The following is a 22,378-nucleotide window of genomic DNA, read 5'->3' as shown; positions in this document are numbered from 1 at the left end:
GCGCGAGACCGCGCTTTTTGGCTTTCTATTTGCATTTATTCGTCGGTATAGGTGTGAAATGTGGAACGATAAATTATAACAAATCGCAACAATTGATGCATTGTTACGCCATCATTGCTGTAACGTGCTGACCAAAAGTAACCTTACGCCTGCTGCTTTTCTTGAGTGTCCTTGCGTCATGTTGCCGTTGTGAAATCTGCGTTTGTTAGTAATTTGAAACACTAACAGTAATTGTGCCTTCTCTTGCAATTGGTAGTTTGATCCACATCTACGTAGTTTTACATTTTTTTAGCGCTGTAGCCTACATCTGCCGCATGCTGCATTGTTTGAAGCATTCTAATCACACTGAGTTTCCTTTGTTTAAATCAACCGTCTAGCACAGGGGTCACCAAGCTACGGCCCACGGGCCAGAACCGGCCGCAAACTCATTTCATCTGGCCGCCACGTGCTGCGGAAATTACAGCTGCACTACAAATGTTAGGCTAAGGAAAAAAGTTACCAATCTTTTTGTAAAGGAGTGACGTGTTCTGTTTTTATCGTTAGGCCACCACAAATGGGAACAGCCTAGGCCAAATTTGGAAAAATGTAATGTTTTTTCAAGAGAACGATGCCCTCTAGTGTATCACAGCAGGGGATAACTTTTCCACCAACCTTTCAATTTTCATAACAACTTTGCTATTCCACCGCTGACTTTGTTATTTATTGTGCTCAATTCAAGTCAATGGAGATTTTAAATAGTCGTATATCTTTTCTCAATTTACATCCGGCCCGCAGCTGTTAATCTCGCAGCAATCCGGCCCTCAGAGAAAAAAGTTTGGTGACAGCATTAAACTAAAATCAGTCTGGGTTTTGCTCAGTCATAGGGTGGTGTGTTAATTTCAGTCTTTTTTTGAAAGTCACAGTGTCAGTTTAGTTATGGTTATAGTTTAGTGATTTCGATTCAGTTCATTGTATTCTGTTTGTTATCAAAGCATTATTTGGCTGTAAAGTTTTCGATCAGGAAGTTTGTTTTTACTTTGCAATAAACTCATACTAGCAGAAAACTAAGGTATCATTTTCAGATCATCCCCACTAGCCTACTATGCTTGTACTAGGGATGTTGCTTTAACAGTTACAGCTAGATACTTCAGAAGAAGTTCAGATAATTCGACGTCCGCTACAGTGAACAAAGATGTTCCTTTTGCCATGCCCCTTGGGGGGCATGCCCGCAGACGCCCCTAGAAAACTCACGCCTTCGGCTGTCGACGTCGCGACGTCAAATTGGGCTACTTTTAGATTGCTTTGGCGCATTTTTGGGCTCTTTTTTTTTAAATTTCTGGCAACACTGGTGCCATAAATCCTCCAAATCAGCCGCCTGGCTTTCGTCGTCAAAATCCAGTAAAACATGTTGCAATATTTCTTCAGCACTGAATCCTTGCCTTGCCATGTTTTATTTAAAAGTGAAAAGGACGTAATTTTTTTAATAATGGCGTTGAAATACTAAAGAAAATGTATAATGAAACAAATTGTTAGTCCCATAGAAACTAGTTAGAAAAAAACTGTTCCACAGAATTATAAAAATCGAGAATAAATCAAAACTTTGCAATATAATAAATTGTCAGACCGTTGTTAAAAATTGTGAAGTGCACTTTACATATTTACTGATGATGAAACTATATGAATGCTATGGTTATCTATGGTGATTCAGATTAGCTTTTTGAGCAATGCTTCACGTTTATGATAAACTACACGTATGAAGGGAAATCCAACAGGCGTTTGCACAATATCGTCGTTTAGCGACGTAGATTCGACGAAAGCGGCGTAATAATTAGTAGGCCTACCTGGTATCAATATTGGCTGTTTCTGCAATGTTGCGTTATGACCATGAACGCCACGTGGCTTGAAAAACAACATTATAACGCTGAATGAAACCATGTGCATGAAACTGAAAATCTATCTAATAAAATTATCTCTGATGTAAATTCAACGATTGGGCAATGGTATGTCTCAACAAAATTACCAAATATTTCATCATTTTGACGGCTAGAATGCATTGTTGAACCTAAACCGAAAAATATAGATGCGCTGTTCATTCATAATTTTTGATATTTGTTTATATGTTTAGTGAAATTAAGCTGTCATTCTTGTTATTATATTGAAAACGAAAAGAGCAGTTTGCAAAACGTCTATATTACCATGAATGCGGTTTCATCTATTTTGATTGTCCCTTGCTGTAGGCCTACTCAGGCAAGTTGTAATTATCACAATCTAACTTTTCCAAACTGTGAGCACTATATCTCGATGCGCATTTGTGTATTGTGAGAAAATTTTGATGGTGTCCAAAAATCAAATACTATTTACAAAATAACTCGGTCTCTTACAATATCCTCATATGTCACATCAACAAATACTTTCCTGACTTACCAATAGGCCTAACTAAGGTAATAAAGAAACATTCTACTAACGGACAGTTCAGTGATAAAAAAAATCCAAAAGTTTGATATTTCTTGCAAATGCAAACAATATAAGTTTTTCATAAAAAGATGAAGTTCAATAGCATTACAAGAATTCCATCACCATAATTCAAAAAGAACCTTTCCATTACTTGGGTTGACCCTTGCGATTACCCCGCATATGGGTTATGTTATGTACCACTATAGTTCACCGTACTGCCGATTGCCTAAAGCATGAAAAAAGTTGCATCTGTCTGCGGTTATAAGTTATATTTTTTTCTAAATTCAACTAAAACAGCTATTCGCATTATGAAACAGTTGGATAAGTGCCATAAATCAAACTATGGAATAAGTTTGTATCTCTATAAAAACGCCTGCCTGCAAAATGATACCATGTTCATAAAAATTACTAGATGTACATAACGCAATATACTTTATGATATTATATTTTCTGATTATACATTTCCAGTCCTTGTCACAGACTGCATAATGCTTACTCATTCACTTTCAATGTAACTGAAAGTAGTTGTTAGATAAAACCTATATATCACACGCGCTATCAAGTAAAAGCGTTCTATTTTACATTGATTGGATTGGCTCAATATGAGATGGCTACTTCTAAACTACACTTATGAAGGCAGAGTCTGCAATTACTTGAATTTTTGCAGGTGTTACCTACAATAAATAATGCGATTAATCGAATACAATTCTCACACAACTCGTGAATATGTCTAGTCAATCAGCGCTGACATAATGCTGGATGCATTATTGTTTATTAAATAATTTAGTAAATATGCGTAACTTCATTTGTTTGTTATTGTGAGACGAAACTAGGAAGAATGGAAATAGAAATGGATAAAATAAAGGTATTTTTATTCAATGTAAACGCGCTGCCGCGTGTCATTATCTAACTAAAATATCTCTCGCCGCTAGCCTATGTCGATTCATCGTTTTTTGACGTCACGTCCATTCGATAATAAACGATTTCTTTCATGCATTCTCAGTTCAGTTTGGCAGTTACCCGCCTTTCCGTCGATTCAACGTTGCAAGACGTCGCATAAGTTCATATCTTTAGTTTGGTAAACGGAGATAAGATTTCATTGTGACATTGCTATGCAAACTTATATTTCACATGAGACAACTTGACAAGTAAATACACAAGTTTTCACAATTTATGACGAGTTATAGCACATGGAAATGTTACGCTACAATTGCTTTGCGAGGTACTGCATCGCGGTTTAGTTTATCAGTGACAGTGAACCTGGTACAAGAAGCCTCGAATATATTGATTCAACTAAGCTGCATCACGTATAAACGTGGTGGAACGATCGTCCTTTTCACAAAAGCGTGATGTTCTGGTTTATCCTACACAAATGAGAAGCGTATTGCATTTCAAATCTTTACATGTCGACTTGGAAATAAATGTTTACAAGTATATGTGAGAAGCTTTGGGAACATCGACGCCTTTTCTGCTTTTGATAGTGTGTCGGACAAAAGGAAAGATTTGAAACCAAAATCATAATATGTTACAGAGCAGCTTCTATAGTAGGCAATAACGTTGTAGCCTATGCTTTGTTTGATTGAAAGGACATAATTGTCTGCGAAAAACTATTCTCGCTCTAGATGCATTGGCACCAAGTCTTATGTTTAATTTTACGCAATTTCAACCGCAAGCGACGGTAACTCATCGTATCAAAGTTGAAGCTTTTCTTGTATCGACGTCGCTTATAAGCCGTGGTGAGAACAAAAGGTCCACGCATACTGTCAATTTCCTTCACGCTGTGAAGCAGTTAGGATTAACGAGACATGGGCCAAATTAATTACTTTTACCAGCTGGTGGGAAAATTTTGAACAATAGAATATGAAATATTTCAGAGGATGTGCTGAGAAATGCCTTATATCTCTCAATTATAACCTTTATTCGCTCAAAATTTCAGCTCAATAGAGGTGAATGAAAGTTAGGAAAAGTCAAGAAATCTCATAGTCGCAGCCTCAGTGGTTTTAGAGATACAACTGTTGATGCAAAAAAGTTGAATTGACAGCCCCCCCCCCCAACCTTCAAACAGTTAAACATAACAGTTCTGGTTAAACACAACACAGTAAATTAGCCTACATAACAAAGTCTTGAAACCGTTGCGGTGGTTTGATGTTGCGATGCGGCCTGGTTAGAATAACAGCGTCAGTAAGGTTATCAGGCGAAACATTTTGTTCAGGTATTACATCAGTTGAATCAGAGAAAGTCTCAGTCGAGACATTATGTCTCGAAGACACATCAGTGGTTAGGTCATTGTTTGAATCATGAAATTTCTTAACATGGGTTACGTTTCTTTTATACTTTGCATCATCATTTTCAACAATCACACAATTTCCATGCTTCTCTGTGACAATAAACGGATCTTTACGAAAGGTAGTAGAAAGTTTATCATGGCCATGTTGTTTCAATAGTACAGTGTCACCAGGTTTAATATCAGCTTGAACTGCACCACGTCTAAGATCAGCATATAACTTTCCCTTTTCCTTCATTTCTGAATTTATGTCACGAACAGATTTAGAATCATGGTCATAAGACCGATCAATGCATGGTAACTTAGTACGCAATTTTCGTTTGAACAACAATTCGGCTGGAATAACTCCAGTCGTTGAGTGTGGTGTAGAGGCGAGAGCGATACATAAGTATTAAGTAAATACGAATACAATTCATTTTTCCAGTTTTTACCTTCAGCTTGTGCAATTTTAATGCGTTCAAGCAATGAGCGATTTTGAATTTCAACTTCTCCGTTGGCTTGAGGCCACAATGGAATCACTCTACGATGTAATATTCCACATTCGCTCAAAAATGAATGAAATTCGTTGCTAATAAATTGCGGACCATTATCAGAAGTTATTGAACAAGGTAAGCCATGCGTTGCAAACATTTTCTTTAAACTTCCAATCACTTTTTCACTAGTAACTGTTTTCATAACATCAATTTCAAAGTAGCGACTAAAATAATCGATCACAACAAAAACATAATCACCAGAAGGCAGAGGTCCCATTAAATCAATAGCAAGATCTTGCCAGGGTCCTTCCGGCAATTCGGTACGTTTCATGGGTTCAGGGGATACAGGTTTTGAAACAAGTTGACACCCAAAACAACTTTTACAAAAACGATCGGCATCTTTGTCTATGCCAGGCCACCATACTTTAGTACGAAGACATCTTTTCATGACAACGATACCAGGATGGCCCTCGTGAGCTAACGTCAGAACTAGTTGTCTCAATGTTTTTGGAATCACGATACGTGTACCTCGTAATAGAAGACGGCCAATGACAGCTAATTCACTTCGAACTGTTAGATAAGATTTACATTCAAATTCACACCAGTCGTTCGAAAGAATGCAATCCATGACATTACGCAATTCAAAATCAGCGTTTGTTGCACGCTCGATGTCACGTGTGCTCATGGCAATAGACGTCGCTTCTTTTGCTACAAATTTCACATACTCATGCGTGTCATCAACGTGTTTGCACAGCGCTTTTGAAGAAAATAAGCGAGATAAGCAATCGGCAATGTTTTGCCTTCCTGGGATATACTTCACTTCATTACTGGTAAGGCAGTAATCTTAAAATCCAGCGTTCAATTCTAGCATTCGGCTTGGAGCGGGGAGTGAAAATGAATTTTAACGGTTTATGATCTGTCAATAAATCAAAACTGCTCCCATACAAATAAACGTGAAATCTTTCGCATGCCCACACAATAGCTAAAGCTTCTTTTTCAGTTTGTGAATATTTACGTTCAATTTCGGTTAAAGTACGGCTAGCATAACTAATAACATAATTTTTCCCATTTTGGTTTTGCACCAGCACTCCAGCTAAACCATAAGGACTAGCATCAGCAATTACTTGAGTTTTAACATGTTTGTCATAATAACCCAAAGTTACACAATTGCACAATAAAGATTTTAGCTTTTCAAAAGATTGCTGTTGAGCTTTACCCCAATGAAAATCAACACTTTTACGAGTTAACATACGAAGCGGTTCCGACACCGTGGCTAAATCAGGTATAAATCTAGGATTATAATTCACCAGTCCTAAAAAACTTCTTACTTCAGCAGCGTTTTCTGGTGCTCTTGCTTCCTTAATAGCTTCAACTTTTGCCTCTTCCGGGTCAATTTCTTTAGACGACAGCACATGTCCCATAAATACAAGTTTGTCTTTGTTGAATTCGCACTTTTCTTTGTTCAGCGTGAACCCACTATCTCGAATTCTTTCAAGTACCTTCTCGAGTCTTCGGTCATGCTCTTCTTGAGTCGATCCGTACAAGATAATGTCATCAAGGATATTCTTGACTCCTGCACAGCCTTGTAGCGTTTGTTGCATTAGCCTACTCGTTGGTACATCTCCGGAGCACAACTAACTCCAAACATCAGTCTCTTGTATCGATATAATCCTTCATGCGTCACAAATGTAGTAATATTTCTAGAACTAGATTGTAATTCAATTTGGTGATACGCCCATTTGACATCTAGTTTAATTAGTGAATACCTTGCTTTGGTTCATGTCATGCAGCACTTCTTTAATGGTAGGCATCGGGTGACGTTCTCTTCTGACAGCTTTGTTAGCTTGGCGCATATCGACACACAAACGGATGTCTCCATTTTGCTTGGGCACGATCATTGCAGGTGAAACCCAAGTTGACGGTTCTTCAACTTTTTCTATGATGTCAAGGTCTTCCAACTGCTTCAATTTTTCTGTCAACTTGTCACGAAGGTTAAATGGAATTCGTCTTACAGGTTGACACACAGGCTTTACATTTTTATCAACAGGTATTGTTAATTAAAATTCTTTTAATTTTCCCACACCATCGAAACATGACTGATATTTATTCAAAAACGAAGGACTTTTAGTTACAGCATTTAGTTCAGAATCAAATTTAATTATTTGTAACTTTGTGGCTGTTTTCAATCCTAGCAGCGGTTGCCCTTTTCCTTCGATCACTACAAATTCGACATTTTTTAGTGCTTTTTTTGTTGTTTCAACGTCTGCAGTGAAAGTTCCTGCTATTTTCAAAGGTGCATCACTTCCATAAGCGTAGATTGTTTTATCAGAAAGATGGCTTTTGCACTTAATACGCTGTTTTTTCAAATCATCCCACAGTGCACGATCAATTATACATTGCATGGAGCTCCCGAGTCGATAATCATTGAAATATTGATTCCACCAACATTTACCGAAACTTTTCCAGTATTGTAACTGGGAAAGTGGTGTAACGTGGACCAGTGTGTAATTTGGACCAGTCCCCTAACTCAAAAAACAAAAATTGTTTTGTCAATATTTTTGAACAGCTTGAAAGAAAAAATAATAATAGCCCGGATGAGAAAAACTCAGCTCATTCGGTTTAGAAACGTGGACGGGAGATTGGAATTTGTGGTTTTGGGTATGCTGATGTTATTTTGGGGAGTTGGTTGCTAAGCGCTGAGACATTATTGGCATGACGTTTGAGTCTGATATGATGTTGGTATTATCTTTAACCTATAAGGAGATGTTGTGCTCAATTACAAGACTTGTAACCAAGTGTGGAAGTTATAGTTAGTAATTTTTAACAGTGCATGACAGTGTGTAATTTGGACCAGTCATCTCACCTATGCAGCATCGCATCAGATCAAAATTCCCAAAGCTGTAGTGTTAAGACATGTCCATAACAGGCTATCAATAAATATGCTACACAAGTGTCAAAAACCATTGGTCGACAACTTGATCTTCCCGAAAATATTGAAGATCAACTGGTCAAACATGTTTTGGAAATGGAGTCAAGATTTTATGGTTTAGGGGCCATAGACTTAAGAAAGCTTGCATATGACATTGCGTCTGCCAATAATATGAATACCCGCTTCGACAGTGAAAAGGGTCTGGCTGGAAAAGATTGGCTGAAGGGATTCTTGAACCGTCATCCAGAAATTTCATTGCGAAGACCTCAAGCAACTTCAGTTCAAATTACATATTCCAATGGTCCAAAATACACACCCCAAAGGTCCAAAATACACACCATATGTGTAATTTGGACCATTTTTGAACATTTTTTATTGCTTAATTATTCTGTATTTTTTTATTTTATGTGATTTATATTTTCTACACTGGTTTGCAAGTACCTAGACTGTATCTGGGTGAAAAATAAAGAAAAATAAGCACAACTCAGCCAACTTCCGGTCAATGTGTATGGGTTCAATGGGTTCAAAATACACACCTTTCCCCTACATAGATTCAAGATATAGTCCAACTCACCATCAGCGTTTCGTTTTACTTGTCTAATGTTATTTTTCCGGTTCGTCCTGTTGCTTCCATCATGCTTCCATTCGTCGGGTTCTTTTCCACGTGGCTGGTTCTAACAGATTTTGTTCTGCAACAGCTTGCAAATGACCCATTTTATTGCATTTTCTACATTTTTTTTCTTGCGCTGGACAATTCCTGTCGCTGCTTTTGTGACCTTCCCTTCCACATCGGTCACGTCGGAATCGAGATTGATAGATTTTCTTAGCCGATTTAAACGTCGAGATTTCGTTGACTTCCTGACCGTATGATCTTGATTGAATTTCTGACACTTCGAATGCCAAGGCCAATTCTCTTAACGTTTTTAGATTCAAGTCACTTCCTTTTTCTAAGAGTCGCCGTCGTAACGCATCCGATCTACATTTTTCCACGACTTGATCACGAATTTGATCATCCATGTCTTCAAAACTGCACGTTTCGTCTTTTTGTTTTAATCGAGTTATAAATTGTTCTACACTTTCTTGTTTCTTCCTCTTTTTGAAATAGAGATCTAAATACATGGCGTTCATACGGGACATTGTCGGCGTAAAATAATTAGTTAGTGCTTGAACAGCAGCTTCATAGCTGGTCAATTCCCCTTCAAAGGTAAAAAAAATGTCCTGCACTGCCATTCCAGCACAATGCAGCAGCAGAGCTCGCTTTTTAGAAGCATTCGTGACGTTCTTTCCTTCAGCATACAACTCAAAAGCTCGTTTCCATGTGGTCCATCGCGTGCTTGCTGCAGGACTTTCACCAGGGTTGCCATATTGGCCTTTTTACGGCCAAATTTCAGAAATTTGGCCTTTTTGAAAAGTGTTTGGCCGGACAATTTTTGTTTGGCCGTTTGGCCTTTTTTTGGCCTTTTCTAGTTTCCCGATTGGCATTTGTTTGGCCTTTTTTTCTTTTTGTTTTCATAGTTCTTTTCGTTATCCCTAGCAACAGTGAAAAGTTTTGGTGTAGCGTTTTACATCATGCCCATTTCAAAGACCTTGCTAGCTATGCTTTAACATGTCTCTGCATCCCTGGCAGTAATGCAGTAGTAGAGAGGATTTTTCATTACTTACTGCAGTGAAAACAAAACCACGAAACAAAATGCCGACTGAGCATTTGGAAGCGATTTTGCTAATTCGAACGGACATGCTGCTGAATGGAAAATTTTGCACAAACTTTGATGCCAGTGCCACAATGATAAGGTGTTTCACATCTGATATTGTTTATGGTGAAACTAGCAGCAACAAAATGGCAGAGGCGCTAGCATTCCTAGAATAAGGAGTGTTCATTGTGGAAGGATGTTGGACATAAATGCAACTGATTTCTCTGATTTTACAGTGTTGGGTGTTTAATGTAGCCTACAAGTAACTTTAGGCCTATTGGGTATAAATATTGTACATATGTATATACTATTTCATATTGCATCAAACAAGTGATATGCCAATATTAACTCCTTTTTCCTCTGCTCACTAGTCACCAGGGTCTCACTGGTGGATGTTAATGGCTTTTTAGTCTACAGGATGATGCTTAGCTAAATGTTATATACATATTTCAGTTGTATTGTAATTGTTTCCATACCTATCTCTTTGTATTTTATGGATTGCATTTTTTCAGGAATTTTACTAAGCGATTCTTTTTTAACAGATAACATGTAGAACAATAGAAACTGGGTAAATATTATCTAATTTGTTGTTGAAAGTAAGTGCAAAAACACCACTGCTTTCAACAAAGAGAACAGAATCTCAGGTTTGGCCTTTTTTTCTATAATTTGGCCTTTTTTGGGGATGCATTTGGCCTTTTTTGTTTTATCAATCTGGCAACCCTGACTTTCACAGTCAAAAGGTTGTAAATCAAACGTAGGTATCTCCATTCTTTTCTGAGTATTATCCTACTATCCTCGTCGCCAGAATAGTTGTGTCCGCCTAGCCTGCTTTACACAAGTTGATAGTTCAGATTTAGCTTACTTGTATTTGCGTGGCGGAACAAAAAGTTCAAACAGCGAGACACGAGTCATTTATATACTAGCACGTTACGGGTTTCCAATACAGATTATGTAAATACACAGACACTACAGTGTAGGTTTATATTAATCCGATTCCGACATTGCAAATATATCATAAAAACAGTTAATTTTCTGTGTTTTAGAGGGGGGGAAATTGCCCCCCTGAAGCTGATGCAAACTACCAGTACTATTCTTTTTCTTGTAAGCAGAAAAATTACCGTACTATACTACTATTATATATTGTATATATAGCCTATAGGTTTAGTTATTCTGTTAGAAGAAATTACGGTATAATGAAAAAGGTTGTTTTCACTGGAGTTGGAATTTTGTCAGCTTGTTATGGTTTTTCTGTTTTTTCCAAGCACCGCAAATTGAAATTGATTGAAGTTGACATCGATGATGCTTTCAAGCTGCAGTCTGTGCAAGTTGTTTTTCGTCATGGAGCTAGGACTCCATTAAGCTCACCTGATTATCTTCCTAAAATTAAATATGATCCTGAACTAATGCAACATGGAGATCATACTTTTATCCCCTATGATACCAAGAGCCCTGAGGGAAAAGGTGTGAAGCTAAGAAGTAGCATACAAATGTATCAAGATGCAGGTTATGACTTAAAGCATGGCGAGCTCACTTGCAAAGGAGCTGAGCAAATGTTTCAGTTGGGTTGCTACCTAAGAAACCATTATGTCTCCAAACTTAAGTTTTTGTCACCCACTTACAATGATGAAGTTTATGTTCGATCTACAACTATTAGGAGATGTGTGGAATCTGCTCGTTGCACATTGGCAGGTATGACATTTCTTGATATGATCTCATGCTTTCAAAGTACGGTATGTGATTATTCACTATATTGCTACAAAGACATAAAGTGCAATTAAATATATATATACATGGTTTTGTGATGAGGCTGGTACAGTTTGCATGAATATTGTGAGTTTAGAGTTACTCTCATCTCTCGGTAACATTTATAGGCTATTGCATTCACACTGTGTGACACAGTGGTGAAAATACTTGTGCAATGCTGCAAATAATGCTAGTTCAACACTACTGCAAAGTATAACGGCTGTGTCTCAAGAAAAATGCATAATGGCATTCGAAAGCAATTGGTCGTCGTCGTCGTGTGAGCGTCTGGGGCCGAGAGTCTATCCTTTTACCACCCCAGATTCACGATGTTCCCGGACTACACTGGAAGGCTACTAGAGAGCAGCCAGTCTTTGGTTTCATCATCCATGACACGCAGACCTTGCACTTCGTTAAAGGTGGCTTGAAGATGGAGCAGTCATTGATGATGTGGTCTGCGGTTTGTTCCTCGGCACCACATTCACAGGAGGAAGAAGAGGCCATTCCCCATTGGTGCATGGTTGAGCAGAAAATCCCAGACGCCCGTACGGAGACGGTTGAGGCGCACCCATGTCTGTCTTGGTAGGGTTGTTCCATTATATTTCAACAAATTTTTTAGCAATTTTATTCCCTATGTCTGGAAAACTTAATTTTGTTGATTGATTCGGTAAGGGTTTGACATAATGATGCTAATAAAAAAAAAATTTTTGAAATCGGGCCACCTGGTGGTGAGATATTGAAGTTTTAATGAAATTTTGTCTGTCGATGCCGACGCAAGCCCCCAAAATTAAATTCTTAATTTTGGGAGTCATACTCCACCTAAAAATTTGATGTTGGTGTCAAATCCTTTGTTTTAAAGGTCAAGGAATCTGAATTTGAGGTTAAATTAAGGATAAATCCACAAGAAAACATTGTTTCTTAATATTTTTTATTTTAAGGGGGACTAATGGGGACCCTAAAATGGGGATGAAGGATTGAGTGAAAAGAAAAATTTATTTTTAGCATGTCATCTACATACCTTAAACCAGAGGTCGGCAACCTTTAGCATTAAAAGAGTCAATGTTCCCAAGTTTCTTCAAATTAAGACATATTCGGAGCCATAACATGTAACTGTCGAGTTGGCCACTAAAACCAAAGGTAATTATAGCCTACACTTCATGTAGAATTTCTTTCAATTTTTGCTTTGTAGCCTACATGCGAATATTCTAGAATTTCAACAAACAAAGCCTGACTATTAAACACAACACTTTTTAGTAGGCTACCTACGGGCACAGTATTGGGTAAAAACATACATTTTCAAATAATCATTTATTTCACCCAGCTAATGCGATATTTGCTCCTGAATTTCACTGCACAGCACATCTACATTAGCTTGATAAGATGACACTTTGAGTTTCATCTGGGACTGCAAGCTCTCATCTGTTAGGCGTGAGCGTTGTTCATTTTTTAAGTAATTCATGACCGAAAAACTTTGTTCGCATAAATATGTTGATCCAAATATCGACAGAACTCCAAATGCACATTTTTTCATGTTCATGTAAGAGTCAGGTATGGCATTCCACGTATCGAACACGAGCTTGTCTGGTTTTTGAAGCTTTTCAAGGTCGCTCCATTTTGTTTGTTTGTTTATCTTTATCCTGCATTGCGGGAAAGCGGACTTGAGCGCTATGCATCGGTGTACGCCTTCCGACGTACACCTGACCCACGCTGCAGCCGACGGCAATGTCTTTTTCCGGTTGTCTACTCTATTTATGACTTAAATTTGGTACTACCCATTACTCGAAATCGATCACTGGGTAGAGGCAATTATCGTGAAGTTTCTTGCCCAGAGAAACAACAGCAAGTGCGGGTGACTGGAGTCGAACATGCAGGCTCTCGACTGCGAGCCCAACGCACTAACCACTCGGCTATTGCTGCCGACTTGGTTGTGACGAAGCGTGGCCTTCTGGTGAGCAAGATCTTCAAGGTCAGCTCTCAAGCTTCGGAACTTAGATACCCACACATCCTTGTCAGCTATGTCGGCTAGTTCAAGTTCAAGACTAGATGGACTTACAGCTGTGAATGCAGTCATATTCAGCAGTAATGGATCGATTTCCAGAGGGGTAATAGGGAAGGATAACGTGTCTTTTTCCTTCCTAAAATCACAGAATCGTTGTTGAAACACAGTTTGCATATCGATGATAACTTGCTGAAAGTAAACAAAATTTAACTGGTTGTGTGCTTCTTTGAACTCTTTTAGAAAGGGAAAGTGAAGTAGTGTATTTCTTTGTAAATCTCTGGCAAACACTGTCATCTTGCGCTCAAAAGCCAAAACCTTTGCCAGCATCTGCAGGGTTGTGCTACCTTTTCCTTGCAAGCTTTTGTTCAACGTGTTGAGGTGCGATGTCATATCCACCATGAAATGCAACTTTTCTACCCAATCTGGCTGATCCAATTCAGGAAAAGAGAGCCCTTTGATTTTTAAAAACGTTTTTACGTGTTCCAAACTCATAGCAAATCTTTTCAGTACCTCCCCTCGGGACAGCCATCGGACATTGTTGTGTAGCCGCAGATCTGGATATGTGCTATCAAGTTCATCTAATAATGAACGAAACTGTCGGTGGTTTAATCCTTGTGCAATTATTTTGTTTAATAAGCTTACTCGAATGACGAGATTCATCATTTCATTGCACTCTCGGGGAAATGTTTGAGCGCACAATGCCTCCTGATGTAACATACAGTGAAACGTCAACAGCTTTCTATCCAGTGACTTCTGAAGTAAACTCACAAACCCCTTCTGCGTTCCTATCATATTTGGTGCTCCATCAGTAGCGACCGAAACCAGGTGAGTTGTGTTTATTTCTTTTGTTTTGAGACAGTCTAAAACTGCCCCACAGATGTCTTCACCTCGCGTCTGGCCTTTTTAGTGGTATTATTTCAATCAATTCTTCCTTTAGTCCAGTAGAATTTACGTATCTGCAAAACAGCGATATTTGCTCAACATCACTGACATCTTTTGAACCATCACAGGCAATAGAGTATCCTGGGCTGAATTGATATCCGAAATTTGTTGAGAACTGATGTTGGCTGCCATTCTTATAGTTCTGTCTTTGACAGTTTGTGCTGAGAGGGGCATGTTTTTGATTTTCTGAATGATTTTATTCTTGTCTTTAAAGTCTGAGAATAGATTTTCTGATATCTTGATGAATGTCTCTTTCAAATATTCTCCATCTGTAAATGGCTTTCCATGACAGGCTATCTCTCGAGCCGCTATAAAACTAGCAGAAGACCTTGATCTGGATGAGTTCATCCACTTACTGAAACAAGTTTTGCTTTGATCGGATCTCTGCCGAAGTAAGCCGTGAGGAGCCGCCATTATTCCTAACAGTCCTAAATGGTTTTTTCCTTAGCAAGATAAAAGCATTAAATCTTGGTGAAAAAAAAACATACTAAACGGATTTGTAAGTCATAATTTTCAACAAAATTAGTTTAAACTATAGCCTAGAGCAGTTGTTAATCTACAACAAAATTTTTTTGTATTACCCAAGCTTGCAGAGTTTAAAGTCACGGGAGCCAGAGCAGAGGGCTGAAAGAGCCGCATGTGGCTCTAGAGCCGCAGGTTGCCGACCTCTGCCTTAAACCATTCACCAATATGATGTTTTTTGATTACAATTGTGATCTTCACAAGAATTTTCAGTCTTTAAATAATGCAACCTAAATTTTTCAAAATTATCAATTTTTTGTCTGAAGAGAAATCTGAGTCTAGAAAAAGATTAAAAACCACAATATCTTGCATTTCTGCAAATAAAAGTTTTTCAGGTTTCAAACCAACTAAAACAATTTCTTATTTGTGGGACTTTTCTTTCCAACTATTGATCTGGAATTTGGCCTACTATTTATTAGTTGAACTTGAAGACATTCTGACTTTTCAGGAGTCAACCACGAAGGACACTCGATTATTTTTCAGGTTTTAAAGTTTATGATTTGGATGAAGAAATTAGCTTTCAACAATATGTTTCAACAGGCAGAACGACTCTAATCACACACTGCTTGCCTGTAACAGAGTACATTGGTTTATTGAGCACTAAAATTGATGATTTAACTGGTCATTCTTATATAGCCAAGAGTCAGTCAAGTTATTTGAAAGACCGAAAGAGCATGTTGCAACCGGATGAAGCACTTGTGCTGGGAGATTTTGCTGAAAATTTCCAGTTTGTTATCAAGATGAAATACAGTCTTTTCATTGGTGTAAGGATTACTGCACTCTTCATCCTTTAGTTTTGTACTTTCGAAATGGCACAGAGGTACAGTCCCAATCCTTTTGTGCTATTTCAAATGATCTAATTCACGATACTTGCTTTGTGCACTATCTTCAAAACATTTTGTGTAGTTATTTGGAATCCAATCCCCCCCAGGTACAACATGTGGAATATTTTTTAGATGACTGTGCTGCACCGAAATGGCCTGTTTCGGTGAGTCCGATTCGGTGAGTCCGATCCCTATTAGGTGATTTTTTTCATTTTTTTTTTAAATTACCGGGTACCGTAGCCTTATTATCATTGCCGTTTTAGAGTTAGGGGTTAGAGGTTAGGAACTCACCGAATCGGACTCACCGAATAGTAGCAGACCCGTGCTGCACAATATAAGAATTTTAAAAACATGCTGAATCTTACATTTCACAAAGAAGATTTCAAAATCAGTGCTAGTAGGTTATTCTTTGCTTCCAGCCAAAGTAAATATCCTTGCGATGGTGTTGGAGGCATTGTGAAGCGCTAATTACGAAGTGCAAGCTTGTCTCGTCCAACAACAAACCAGATTTTGACAGCAGAAGCAGTTTATCAATATTGCCAAGAAAGCATAAAAGGCGTTATATACATTCTATCATATTTCCAAAAATGAATTGACTGATCACCGGCAACAAATGGCAGACCGTTTTTTGTTGGGAAAAACCATCCCAGGAACAAGAAGAATGAACATCTGATGATTCAGCATTTGCTGGCAAGCACTGCTTTTTCAGAAAAGCACGCAAGTACACTGCATCTGATGTTGCACCAATGACATATATAGCATGCAAGTATAACCACTGTTGGTGGCTTGGTTTAGTGGAAGAAGCAAGTGAAGAACATGCAGATGTGCTTGTCAACTTTATGCATGCCAGAAGTGGATCTTTACAGAATTTTATCTGGCCACCAAAAGAAGATAAATGTTGAGTGGATTGCAATTCAATCATTGCAAAAATCAGTCCTCCCACTACTCAAAATGCCAGAACATACAACTTTGACAAGGGAGAATTGGATAATGTTGTACAATTGTTTACTATTATGACATGAGGTTTTAAAATGTACTCATAACCATTAACCAGTTGTATGTATGGATTGTATGCGTATGAACCAGAGGCACCCCATGCTTGTCTGACCACTTAACCCACCAAGGCAACCTTTTTAGGGTTCAGTTTGCAAGTCTTTAGTCAGATTGAGCTACCACGACGGGTAGGCTGCTTGGCCCCATTGTAAATCTATTTGAAGTGTCTTTCCCAAGGACACAACAAACATATTTTCAAGCTCTGGTATCAAATTGATGGCGAGCCAGCAATCTTTCAATTACCATATCAGCACTCTTACCACATGAGCCACAAGATGTATCCATGCAACAGAATCACTAGATGCTTATATTGGTACTGGCGGAATGACCCGTTTCGGCGAGTCCGATTCGGCTAATCCGATTCGGCTAGTCCGATTCGGCGAGTTCCCTATTCGGCAAGAGCCTTTTTCGGCGAGTGCCCTATTCGGCGAGTTTTTGAAATTTTATTTTTGAAAGGGAATTATCGGGTACCGCAGCCTAACTGTTTTCACATCGTTTTAACGTCGCTGAACGTGCTTGAATTCGTCATGTCCGTTCAGTTGTTTTTAAGGTAGAAGCGACAAAACGCGAACGTTAAAACGTGTTTGTGACCGAAGTAAGTTATTGAGTTGAAAGAAATTTGGCACGGTCGCAACACCTTCAGGAAAATTTAAGATGTGAAGGAAAAATAAAAAAAAGAAAATGTTACAAAAAAAATCATGTTTATATCTATAAGTTAGTACTTTTGAATAGTTAAAATGATTAGTTTGGATCAACAAACGTGTGGCCTACAGCTTGGATTGAAAGGAAATTATCGGGTACCGTAGCCTAGTTATCCCTACCAGCAAAAATTTGTTCCAAGAACCCAGTTAGCCTAACAGTTCATTTTTACATTGTAGTAACAGAATGAAAAGACTAACCAAATGTGTGGCCTATCGTTTTAACGTTGAAATCGTGTAGAAAAGAGAACTTTGATGACTAGGATACGTTGCAAGCCTTAAAGCAGCCGGCGGCCATCGCGGCAATAGCCACTAAGTAGTGCTTGAATGACCGCCTGTGCTACCTCCTCCGTCGGCCACGTTTGGCCGCTGGTTTCTTCTAGCCAATTATTTAATTTCGCAATAGAATGATCGTGGATTAAATGTCGAAAATATGTAGTATCAAAAAGTGACGCAGAATTAGGTCAGCGCATCATAGTCGCCACTGTTGTATTGAATATATCCAGCTGCGATCACCAGCGCTGTAAGTCTTGTTTGCAATTTCCGATGTTTATTTTAACGAAGTGTTAATCCGAAGTGCTAATTTACATCGGCTGGCAATATTGTCGTTTTTATATCGATTCAATGTTGTCGGATATTGAATCGTTGTTAAAACGGAGAACTAGGTTAGTTGACATCCGTGGGTAAAACACGTGTCTTCATAGTTGAGAACGCTGTGGGTTAGTGACTTCCACCCTCAATGGTGACATCATAACGGAATAAATGGTCAGGTTTTATGAAAGGCGGTATGCAGTTGAAACAATTTACTGAGCTGCGAGCAGTTAAAACAATTTAGGGTCGTTAGATGGTCCCGCAAATACCGGATTACAATCCTGATAAAGCATTTAATGCGTGGTACAACGATTCTATTGCAGGACGTCGCCCAGACTTCAACAACGCTAAGTGATCATTTTAACATTGTTGCAAGTTTAACGCTATTTACTTGTGCTATCGTTATTGTATTTTGGCGTCCAAGCACGCAGATTTGGCTGCCGAGAAGGAGCTCTCGGTAGGCCACGAAAAAAACACGAGTTTTAAGGCCTGCGTTGAAACTGAGAAACATTCACAGAAGTCCTTCGATACGTTGCATTTTTAAGATTATGCATTTTGAAGATAATGTATTCAGACGTTGAATCAATGCACAAATGAACTGTTAGGCTAAATGGGTTCTTGGAACAAATCGAAAGGCTTCTGTGAATGTTTCCCAGTTTCAACGTATCCTAGTCAGCAAAGTTCTCTTTTCTACACGATTTCAACGTTTAGCGACGTTAAAACGATGTAAAAACGGCAATTTCTGCTGGTCGGGATAACTAGGCTACGGTTCCCGATAATTTCCTTTCAATCCAAGCTGTAGGCCACACATTTGTTGATCCAAACTAATCATTTTAACTATTCAAAAGTACTAACTTATAGAGATTAAACATGATTTTTTTTTGTAACATTTTCTTTTTTTCATTTTCCCTTCATTTCTTAAATTTTTCTGAAGGTGTTGCGACCGTGCCAAATTTCTTTCAACTCAATAACTTACTTCGGTCACGAACACGTTTTAACGTTCGCGTTTTGTCGCTTCTACCTTTTTCTACACCTTTGCTATGTTGACGTGAATTGTTTTTGATATCATGATCAAAAATAAAAACAACTGAACTGACATGACGAATTTAAGCACGTTTTAACGTTCGCGTTTTGTCGCTTCTACCTTTGCTTTGTTGACGTGTATTGTTTTTCATATGATGGTCAGAAATAAAAACAACTCAACTGAACTGACATAACGAATTTTAATTTAATAGTTCAAACATTTTATTTTTATTCCTTTCTGCACGATTTCAACGTTTATTAGCAATTGTAATTATTATTGCCGTTAATTGTAATTGCCGTTATTAGCAAATGGCAGTTATAATTAGGCTACGGTACCCGATAATTCCCTTTCAAAAATAAAATTTCAAAAACTCGCCGAATAGGGCACTCGCCGAAAAAGGCTCTCGCCGAATAGGGAACTCGCCGAATCGGATTAGCCGAATCGGACTCGCCGAATCGGACTCGCCGAATAGTAGCAGACCCGGTACTGGTACCATAAACTGTATCTTTTTTTGTTGTTGTGACATGCTGTACTTTTTAATTTGTAATTTTTGCTTTGTCGCCTAATGTTTGTGACAGGGCTGGGCACATATATACAGTATACAACTATACTTTTATACAATAATTCATGTCGAGTACAAAATTAGTAGTTTTATGTGATTAGAAGCTGCATTGATACAATATTATACAGTACATCAGGCATGATAATTAATTGATTTTTTTTTATACATTCTAGTTGGAAATGCCAGGTATAATTTTACATTTTTTTTCATGATCTTATCAATTGTAAAGTCCAGTTACTTATTAAAAAAGAAACATGCAACCTTAGCTATCCAAAAATATCTTCGTTCAAAAATTTTAGACTGTCCTTCATCCCCATTTGGAGGCCCCATTTATCTCCTTTATATCTTTAAAAACATTGTTTTCTTGTGGATTTATCATCAATTTAACCTCACATTTAGATTCCTTGACCCTTAAAACATATGATTTGACACCAACATCAAATTTCTAGGTGGATTATAGCTCCCAAAATTAAGAAATAAATTTTGGGAGCTCACGTCTGCCATCTAGTGATGAGTATCGGCCTATCTACCATCGGCCTAACACTACCTAGTGTTAGGCCGATGGGGCATGTGTCGGCATCGGGGATGAACGAATAGAGTCTGGTGGCGGTTGACTTCCATTCAGAACTCCATTTATGGTCCGCCCAAGCAGCCGCAGAGATGTCTTGTACATCAGCTTCGTTGATAAGAAGTTGAGCGGCTGGCACGAATGGGTGTCTTGATTTCAGTCGACGGGGGTGCTCGTTTGGGAGAGCAGAGATCTTGTGGTGGAGAAGGTGGTTAGGCTCCAGTGCCCGTCAACCGAGGGACAGAGTGGCTTCTTCATGACGAAGCTCAGTGGGTGGATGCCAGCGAGAATGGGGAGATTGTTCAATGGTGTGTAGGGTTCGATCTTAGCGCTGGTCCTCTGGCCAATGTCTAGAGTAAGTTCCCCGCGGACCAGTACGAATCGTTTCGCACTGAACCGACTGTCCAGTGCGAAAATATCATTGTATTATGACTGTCGTTTGATCGTTTAGAGTGCGTGGTTCTCGTTTGCGCTTCTATTCAAACAAGAAAACACGTGATCCGTGCGTGTTCAACGGTAAGAAAAAGGCAGCAACATCACATGTTAAATCATAAGAAAAAAGCAATCGCAACATCACGTGACGATGTTAAATCGAAAAAAAAGGGGAATCGCAACAACGCGTGAGCTCTGGTAGCCTAGTACAGTACTCTCAAGAGAATTGATGCATAAAAATGTTAAGATTGTGTTAGAGTTTAGAGAGCACTGTTATTATTGAGTTAGGTACTATTGAATAAGAATACTGACTTAAGGTTTATGCAAGATTGCTTAAAGAATTTGTGTTCTGTTCAATAAAGTTCTCTTTATTACAAAATTTATCAGTAAACGGGACGGACCAGTGCGATCTCGTGCGGACCAATGCAAATGGTGAGCCACTGGTCCGGTTGGCCAGTGCGAAAAAAAGTTAAGGTCGACCCCTGGTGTGGGACGCAGGCATCCGGTCACTGTGCGCAGGGCGCTGTTGATGGCAGTGTCGATGTTATGGCAGTGAGCACTGCGGCACCAAACAGGTGCACAGTACTCTGCTGAAGAGTAGACAAGGGCTAAGACTGCTATACGCAAAGTGTCAGCCTTCGCCCCCCAGCTAGAGCCTGCCAGACGCTTGAGTAGCGCAGCGCGGGATGTGAGTTTCTTGTGCAGTGACACCAAATGGTGGCGGTATGTGAGCGATCTGTCCAGTGTTACCCCAAGATATCTTGGTTCGGGGCAGAAGAACAGAGATTTTCCGTTGTTCTGGACGTGTAGCTCACGATCAGCTTCCTGATTATGGAGGTGGAAAGCTGCTGCCAGAGTTTTGGTTTTGCTGAGTTTCAGTCGCCAGTTCTGGAGATAGGCTGAGAGAGTTTTCATGTTCTGGCTCAAGGTGTCTTCTAGATTTTCTCACGACTTTGCGGAGTGGAGAATTGCCAGGTCGTCCGCATAAGCATATTTTGTGGAGACCGTAGTTGGCAGGTCGTGGGTGTAGATGTTGAAAAGAAGTGGAGCCAGGACTGATCCCTGTGGGACGTCGTTTTTTCAGGCGTCTCAGTCTGCTTCGCCATGAGCTACCGGTGGTGAGGGTGAAGCTTCGGTTCCTGACAAGTTCCATAATCATATGAACCATATGTCGGTCAGGAAGCAGGCGAAGCAGCTTGCAAGTAAGGCCGCGATGCCATACGGTGTCATAGGCAGAGTAAGATCTAGAAAGACAGCACCGGCCTTCTTTTTTGCCTCAAAGCAATCCTCGATGTCTTGGGTTAAGAGTGTGACCTGATCTACTGTGGATTTTCCGCGCCGAAACCCAGCTTGCTCTTTTGGAAGGAGCGGGTCGATGATTGGGTTGACGCGTGCGTAGATCAGTCTTTTGAGGATCTTGAAAGGAACACAGAGGAGGGATATTGGACGATAACTCCTTGGGTCCTCTGGTGGCTTGTGAGGCTTAGGGATCGCAACTACTAAAGCTCTTCTCCAGATTTTTGGGATTGTGAGGTGATGCAGGCAGGAAGAGAGGAATCTACGTAACCAGGACTTTAGGGCATGGCCAATCTACGTAAGCAGGACTTTAAAGC

At 39.2% G+C, this 22,378-nt stretch overlaps 1 protein-coding gene across 1 annotated transcript in view; it reads left to right on the top strand.

Moving 5' to 3' along the window:
• The first annotated feature begins 11,003 nt into the window (after positions 1–11,003).
• LOC145775464 (lysophosphatidic acid phosphatase type 6-like) overlaps positions 11,004–22,378 on the top strand; it is a 29,472-nt gene continuing 18,097 nt past the window's right edge. Inside the window, exon 1 of the mRNA XM_082586760.1 lies at positions 11,004–11,499. Within this exon, the coding sequence (XP_082442886.1) occupies positions 11,004–11,499 (496 nt within the window). The remainder of the gene's footprint in view (positions 11,500–22,378) is intronic.

This window comes from Aplidium turbinatum, chromosome 8 (genome assembly GCF_918807975.1).
Source record: "Aplidium turbinatum chromosome 8, kaAplTurb1.1, whole genome shotgun sequence".
NCBI classification, from domain to species: domain Eukaryota; kingdom Metazoa; phylum Chordata; class Ascidiacea; order Aplousobranchia; family Polyclinidae; genus Aplidium; species Aplidium turbinatum.
This window is presented reverse-complemented; position numbering and strand designations above follow the sequence as displayed.